Source organism: Marmota marmota, unplaced genomic scaffold (assembly GCF_001458135.2).
Source record: "Marmota marmota marmota unplaced genomic scaffold, marMar, whole genome shotgun sequence".
Taxonomy (NCBI): Eukaryota; Metazoa; Chordata; class Mammalia; order Rodentia; family Sciuridae; genus Marmota; species Marmota marmota.
The window spans coordinates 29137318-29146076 of NW_026000229.1; the positions used below are offsets into that span (position 1 = coordinate 29137318).

The 8759-nt window shown below is 34.5% G+C and overlaps 1 protein-coding gene and 1 pseudogene across 4 annotated transcripts in view; one reads left to right on the forward strand and one right to left on the reverse strand.

The window, feature by feature from the left end:
- Nucleotides 1–8759, forward strand: part of Trpm7 (transient receptor potential cation channel subfamily M member 7) — a 106655-nt gene that overhangs the window by 74160 nt on the left and 23736 nt on the right. For all 4 annotated transcript variants that reach the window (XM_048793113.1, XM_048793114.1, XM_015480669.2 and 1 more), the window contains 3 exons: nt 643–710; nt 1980–2039; nt 4310–4406. In XM_048793113.1, coding sequence (XP_048649070.1) covers nt 643–710; nt 1980–2039; nt 4310–4406 — 225 coding nt within the window. The remainder of the gene's footprint in view (nt 1–642; nt 711–1979; nt 2040–4309; nt 4407–8759) is intronic.
- Nucleotides 6226–8759, reverse strand: part of LOC107137545 — a 6574-nt pseudogene continuing 4040 nt past the window's right edge.

Consider the following 8759-nt stretch of genomic DNA (forward strand, 5'->3'; position numbering starts at 1 on the left):
CCCGTGCCTTGAGAGACGCCGACCACTCCGTCTCGACTTCTTTTGGCATTTGTTTTTTTAGGGATTTGGCTAACTTCACTTAGCATAATCTGCTCTAAGCCATCCATTTCCCTGCAAATTCTATGATTTTTGTCATTTTTTTAATGCAGAGTAATACTCCATTGTGTATAAATGCCACATTTTTTTTAAATCCATTCGTCTATTGAAGGGCATCTAGGTTGGTTCCACAGTCTTGCTATTGTGAATTGTGCTGCTATGAACATCGATGTAGCAGTGTCCCTGTAGCATGCTCTTTTTAGGTCTTTAGGGAATAGACGGAGAAGGGGAATAGCTGGGTCAAATGGTGGCTCCATTCCCAGCTTTCCAAGAAATCTCCATACTGCTTTCCAAATTGGCTGCACCAATTTGCAGTCCCACCAGCAATGTACAAGTGTACCCTTTTCCCCACATCCTCGCCAGCACTTGTTGTTGTTGGCAAATATTTTAATAGTATTTAGCAGAAATGCAAAAAGAAATTGCAAAGCCATCAAAATTACTTATAAAACAACCTTCATTTGCCTTTATAGACTTTAGACAATGTCATTTACTTGATAAGGAAGAACAAAAATTTTTTATTGTGATTTTTTTTTTTTTCTGTTAAAGGGCACAGAGATAGCATGGATTTACAGAGGTTTAAAGAAACATCAAACAAAATAAAAGAACTATTATCTGTAAGTACATACTTGTAAGAGCATGACTTATTTTTATTTCACAATTTTGATACTTAGTTCAAAGTAGAATTAAACTTTTTTTTTTCAGTAAATACATAGTTTTAGCAGAGACCACCAACATGATAATCCCACATATTTGAAACTATACACAATATGAAAGAAAGTAGAAGCAGTTGAGGAACATGAAAAAAAAATGTACAAATAGCTTGCATTTTTTATTAGATAAAATTAAAGCAAAAAACCACCCATTTAGCATTTTTCTCAAAAATTTTTCCTGGCCCCAAAGTTTATTTACAACATGATCCTGGCTCAAGGAAAACCATAGCCTAGAAATAAAGAGATATATGTAATGTACAAAGGCTAGATTGTCAATAAATGTTTGTTTCTAAGTTTTGAAATGTATAGAACAATTGGGGGAAAAAAAAGAAAAAAGGAGGGTATGTTTTCTGCCTGAAATCAGTTTTTTTATTTCTTAATATTGCCTTCACAAATTACTTTTAACACTGAAGGGCAATAATGTAGGTAAGCCGTGCATAGTGGCACCCACCTATAATTCCAGCAGCTTAGGAGGCTTGAGCAGCAGTTCAAAGAGTTGATATGCAACTCAGTGAGACCCTGTCTCTAAATAAAATACAAATAGGGCTGGGGATGTGGCTCAGTGGTCATGGGCCCCTAAATTCAATCCCTGCCCTCCCCTCCCAGTAATAATAATAATAATGTATCTATACCAAGATATTTAAAAAGACCTAGAAAAGTATTATGCTTCTTAGTCCCTTAAGGAACTCACATTGTAGAAATGATCAGGTGACAAATACAATTTAAAAAAATATTTTTTCCCCTGCTGGGGATATAGTTCAGTTGGTAGAGTGCTTGCCTTGCATGCATAAGGTCCTGGGTTCAATCCCCAGCACTACACACAAAAACATTTTTTTTTTTTCCTAAAGCTATCCCCAGAAAATCATAACCTAGAGTTTCTATAGGTAATTCTTCCTTATATAATCCAAACTTAATTGTGTAATTGTCAGAACATATTACCTTACATATAAAAGGTAGACTTAAATGCACTTTGATATTTATATTAACATTTGTATTTTTAATTACATATATTCTGATTAAAATATTGAATATAATGTCTACTAACTACATATTGTTAACTTGGAATTTAGTTGGTGATTATATGCAAATTGAGATGTAATAATTATGGGGTTTTTTTTTCTGTATTTGCCTTTATGCTTGAAAATATTTATATAGTTTTCTTGCCTCAAATAGGAACAGCAGAATGATGTTGAAAACACGATTTTGGAGTATTCTGAGATGCCTAAATATCAGGTAATGTTTCATTAGTATACATGGGAGTCAGAAAATTAGATATAGGATGTAGGTATGGTTTCAGTGGACTTAACCATAAAATCATAATTTGCAGTGTTTTCTAACAATTTTAATTCTATGGCATATTTTTAAAGGTCTGAATTTTCTATTATGTGTAATTATTTAGGAAGAAAGAGCTGAGTAAATGGATTAAGTGCATGTAGCTACCCTTAGCTAACACATGATGAAAAGAGAAAGAAATGAGAAAAGATGAGAAGTAGAACAGATAAGTCTCTATCAAAGTTAGTTTATTTATTATATGGAATTATTTAAATAATATCTTCTTTTTCCTATCTGCAAATTATTATTGTATTACCACACTCTGGTGGCATCATTTTGCTGTTGCAAAGCAATTGATACACATAGAAGAAAAAGTTAAAGAACACCTCTTAATGGAAAAGAGTGAAACAACAGGTTTCCCAACAGGTTTTATCTTTTAACAATAAATGTAAAATAGAGGAGTACACTAAAAAATCTCATGTGGACAGGTTTCTTGGAAAAAGCAAGAAGAAAGTGTAAGGTCCTGTAAGTTAGTAGAAAGATGGTAGCTACTGAAATGTTTTGAATTAAACAATTTTGAGTAATTTTCTAAAACTATAAGAGAACAATGAACTCACCTCATGATGGTGAATTTTGATCATTTGTGGATTTCTGGTGAAAACTACAGACCCTTTTCCTAGAAAAAGCACAGATACATACTTTTTCTATTAAAGTAGGATTTTACAGTTGCCTTGAAAACCTATGCATTAGTTTCAGGTTAGGATTCCTTTTCATAGATTGTTCTGGAAACTGATATGTCATTGTATCCAAGAGTATATCAGAGAAAGTGTTTAAAACAGATAAAGCAAACAAGAAATAGCTTGAACTGATTCCAGGAGAAACAGCTCAAATCAGAAAGGAAATTAGAATCTGTATTGTAACCATAGAAAGTAATTCAGCACTTTTTATCTTGTTTTTATACATTAGCTACATGTGAAGAGCAAAGCTAGAAAAGCTTTAATTTTTCTTGAGATACAAGTTAATTTAATTAAAGCTCTACTCTATTGTAGTAGTAACATTTTGAAATCCACTCTTTCTGATGGTAGAGGTTTGGAAATTTTTTAAAGGTTGCCTAGTATTGTTGTAGTTGAGAAAACAAAATAGTATGCAAGTGTGAGATCTTCCCCAAATTGTTCAATGTGATTTATGAGTTCATCTGGGGGAAAAAGTGATTTAAAAAAAGAAAGAGAATTAGCTGTTAGACACTGAAATATTTTGCAGCTAGCATGGTTAAAACATGGACACTTAGCAAAACATTTTATCTCACCTAGAAATAACCCTTCAAAAAATTAAAATTAATAAGGAATGTTGTCTTAAAAATTGATGAGGAGAGAAAGACTTTGGACAATTGGATGGAAATTCAGGAAAGTTGCTTATGTTCTCATATCACATCATAAACTTGGGTGAATTTTTAGAGTTAAATGTAAAAATTGAAAGCTTAGAAAAATTTTAAGGAAATAGGAATATTTTTTAAGTCAGTAAAGCAAACAGGATTTTCTAAATGTATAAATAATAGAAAATAGTAAGGGACATTGTAAAGACATTTAAAGATCTTATCTGGGGGCTGGGGTTCTGGCTCAGTGGTGGAGCGCCTACCTCACACATGTGAGGCACTGGGTTTGATCGTCAGCACCACATAAAAATAAACAAACAAAAATAAAGATATTTCATCCATCTATAACTAAAAAATTTTTTTTAAAAGTCATTATCTGTATAAGTCAGAACAAATTTGAAGAAAATTTGAAGTTTGATAAAAAATGAGAAGATAAATCCTTTGGTATATATAGCTTATACAAGTATACTTTATTCAGTAACAAAGCTACTAAGCCCATTAAAAAGAAATGGCCTCCTCCAAAGCACTATTTTCACTATGTTGATATAAGACAGCAGCTTCTCCTTCCCATGAATCAATAAAGACTTTATTTTTTTCCCCACAGTTTTCTTAATTTTCCCAAAATTTTCTTGAACTTGTATTACTATGGAAAGCATTCATCAAATAAATTTATGACCAATAAGCAATTGCGCAGGGTGTTTTCATGAAGTTTGACATTGAAGAAAATAATCATGATTTGTTGTCCAGGTAGAATAAAGCATATTGAGCTAAGTAGATCAAGAAACTCTTTTATATTATAATAGTGGCTTGAAATTCAGTTCAATTATTTTAAAATTATATACATGTATAATATATACAGAATGATATTCCTCCTGGAAACACTTTGAAACCTGTGAGTTCTTTTGCTGGATTTACGGAATGTCACAAGGCTAACATTTCTCTTCATTCAGAAAAAGGTGAGTAGTTTAACTTGATGGGTTGTTAGCTAACATATTTAAGCTTTAAATGTATTGTATGTTTGTCATATGCCTGAATAATGAATGGTCTGGGAATCAGAAGACAAAGATTCTAGTCCAGTCATACTATAATCTTGAGATTAAGTCATATAATCCTAAACATTCTAATATTATTCAGAAATTGTTTAGTCTGTAAAGATGCAATATAAAGACTCAGCTTTACAAATCTGCTGATTTTAGCTTTTACAAACTGAATATCATGTATTCAACCTATTTTTTTGTTTAACTTTTAAAAATAGCTAATAAATTTGTTGATTTGAAATTAAAATATACATACTTGAAAAGTTCCCTTTCATGCCAATCTCATGTACTGCCACTATTATTTCTGTCTGCGTCTAGAATTTAATACTTATGTAGTCATATATAACAAATCTTTTCTCTCATATTTTACACAAAAGGTAACCTGTCATACTTGTTTTGCACTTTCTATACCATGGTGGTATTTCTGATGTTTTTGGAGATGATTGTTGCATAGGCTGGCCTCAAACTTCTGAGCTCAAGCAGTCCTCCTGAAGCCTACCAACTAGCTGGGACTACTGGCACATGCCACTGTGTCCAACACAGCTGTTATTTTTTGAGTCAAAATTGTGTGTGTGTGTGTGTGTGTGTGTATCTCTAAAATTGACAAGTTGAATGATTATAAAAGTTACCCCTTATCACTTTTTTTTTTGGAGTGGGGGTGGACTAGGGATTGAACTCAGGGACACTCAACCACTGAGCCACATCCCCAGCCCTATTTAGTATTTTATTTAGAGACAGGGTCTCACTAAGTTGCTTAGGGCTTCACTTTTGCTGAGGCTGACTTTGAACCCGCGATCCTCCTGTCTCAGCCAAGCCACTGGGATTACAAGCATGCACCACCATGCCTAGCTCATTCTTTTTTGATATACTAAATTTACCAGTATATATCGTGGCCACATTGGGTTTATTCCAGGAATGCAAGTTGATTTAACATTCAGAAGTATGATTACTATGATGCATGATTGTAGATAAAAGGAGGAAAGTCATAAGCTCATATCAAGAGCTTCAAAAAAGCCATTTGATAAAATTCATTGTCTATTCATGGTAACATAAAAATAGAAGGAACTTTCTTAATGTCAGTAAAGGTTATGTGCAAAATTTATCCCATTCATCATATTTCTTAATGAAATACTAAAAGCCCATAATGGAAAACAAGACAAAGATTCTGGCTGCTACTTTTTATATTTTATATTCTAGTGAGAGCAATAAAGCAAGTAAAACAAATGATAGAAAAGTAAAGAGGGGGAAAGTAAGTGTGTCCATAGTATTTTAAGTGGATATTATTTCTAAAGTTTGCATCCTTATAATGCTTTATCCTCACATTTCAGTTTTAGGCCACATCTATTGATGTTCTAAAGAAGACAAGGACTGAACTTTGTTTTCCTATTATCTGTTCCCCAAAAACATACAAATATGCTTTTACCCTTTCCAACCAGTATATCATAGTTTTGGTTAGTCAACAACCTGGATTCTCTGGTATTTTACTAAATTTCTTCAAATTATTCAGAGTATAATATATTCTGACATTATCACTATATTGAAAAGTTTTGCCTTGAGTCTTCTAATATACCTGAGACATTTGAGAGTAAACATTAGATACTTGTCTTTTTGTGTCTGGCTTATTTTGCTTATTAACTTGATATCTTGTAGTAGCATACTTCCATTCTTCTTTTTGGCTTAGTAAATATTCCATTGTGTGTATATATACCATATATTCTTTATCCATTCATTTATTAATGGCCCCCATATCTTGGCTATTATAATTATCCATAAATTTATTATCCCAGATGACAGCTTATTATTTTCTAGAAATCCTAGGGGAAGACAGAAAGACCAATTTACCTATATTCATGTAAGGAATTTTATCTACTATGTAAAGAGAGGGCTATGTGGCTCCCCAGAAGAAGGTTCTGGGCCCCATTAAGACTGTCCATTTTACAATTCTAGTTCCAGTTCTTCTCATACATTAAAAGAATTCCAAAGGCCTGTGATCACAGGCACTGAAGAGAGTCACAGACCTTCCTGCTCCAGTTAGATCCTTGGTAGTTGAGCTGTTTGGAAGCTGCTGAGGCTTGCTTCCTGGTTCTGGTAGAGGTCCTGCTACAGATCCTGAAGCAACTGGTTTAGGTCTATAAGGTTGCTGTCTCTGTGAGGTAGAGGCAGGGGTGAGAGGCAGTTCCCTTTATATTCGATCACTGCCATCTTGACCTAATCCTGTTTGGGATCTGCAGCATTCTTGTGTATCCCCCATTCTGATCTTGGAATTGAGGCGTCAGTACTTGAAACTGCTTTGGGATCAAGTCCTTTTCTGTGAGCCAGAAGTCAGCCATGCTCATAGCTCATTTGTTGGTGTATCTCAGCTTCCCCTAGTCAATGAACTCCTCAGCGTAGCCCCTCATCTTGTCCACACGCACCCACGACACCTGGATTCATTCATTTGTGTGTCACTAGTCCTGTGAGCAGGTTTTACAAAAGGTGGATGTGGGACCATGGCCAAGGCCCAGGCAGCAAAATACACGGCCATTGGAGATAGGGGCAACACAGCCAGCCACATTTTCCCCCTTCTCCCCAGATACCTCTTTTATATGCTGTCATTATTTCCTTGAGACAGACACCCAGGAATGATATAGCTGGATCAAATGGTAGTTCAATTTTTTGAGGAGCCACCATATTGTTTTCCATAATGACTGTACTAATTTACATTCCCACCCATCATGCATAAGGGTTCCTTTTTCCCCACATCCTTGCCAACATTTTTTTTGTTTTTATATTAATCATAACAAGTGAGATGGAATCTCAATGTGGTTTTGATTTACGTTTTCCTTGTGGTTAAAGATAGCATTGTTTCATATACTGACCATTTATTTGTATTTCTTTTGAGAAGTGTCTACTCAGATAATTAGCTTGTTGACTGGATCACTTTTGTTTTTAATTTTTTTTTAGACATTGATTATTATGTCTTTACTTTATTCATTTATTTTTATGTGGTGCTGAAAATCGAACCCAGTGCCCCACACATATTAGGCAAATGCTCTACCACTGATCCAAAATCCCAGCCCACTTTTGTTTTGTTTTGCATTCTTTATGTATGTTTTACATTAATCCTCTATCAGATAAATAACTGGCAAAGATTTTCTCCCATTCTGTAGATTATTTCATCACTCTGGTGATTTTTTTTCCTTTGCTGTACAGAAGCTTGTTAATATGATGTAATACCATTTGTCAGTTCTTATTTTGTTCCCTTAGCCATTAGAGTCCTATACAGCAAATTGTTGCCTATGCCAGTATCTTGAAGTGTTTTTGATTTTTTGAGAGTTTCAGATCTTACTTTAAGATATTAGTTCCATTTTGAGTTGTTTTTTGTACAGGATGAGAGATAAGAGTCTAGTTTTGGTCTTTTGTATGTGGATATCCAGTTTTCCTAACACCATTTGTTGAAGAGGCTATCTCATTCTCCAGTGTATGTTTGCATCTTTTTCAAGTATCAGTTGGCTATTATTGTATGAGTTTATTTCTAGGTTCTTGTTACTGTTTAGATATGAGGTGGCCCCTAAAAGCTCATGTGTGAGACAATGCAAGAAAATTTATAGATGAAGTAATTGGGTTATGAGAGCCTTAAGTTAATCAATTTATTAAGATGCTGATAGGGGTTAACTGGGTGGTTACTTGGGTGGGTAGGGTGTGGCTAGAGTAGGTGGATGTAATTATGGATCTGTTGAGGAATTTTGTATCCTCTTGGTTCAATTTTGGTAGGTTTTATGTGTACATAAATTTACCCATTCCTCTAGATTTTCTGTCTTTTTGATGTATTATTTTTGAAACAATCCCTAATGATCCTATGAATTTCATTAATATCTGTTTTAATACCCCTTTTCTGGGACGGGGAGTATAGCTTGGGGGGATATAACTCAGTGGTAGAATGCTTCCCTAGCATGCATGAGTCCTTAGGTTCTGTCGCTAGAATGGCATAAAAAATGTGTGTGTGAGACATACACACACACACACACACACACACACACACATACACACATACATACACATACTTTCTCCCACTCTCTCTCCCTCTCCCTCCCTCCCTCCCCCCTCCCCTTTTGAAATAGGGTCTCATTCACTAAGTTGCTGAGGCTGGCCTCAAACTTGGATGCTCCTGCCTCAGCCTCCTGAGTTACTGGAATTTCAGGCATGTGACACTGCACCCAGAATTAGTTCTGTTTGCTAACAATTGATAACCTAGCAGCAGTTAGGAATGGTTGAGGGAAAAAAAAAAAAAAA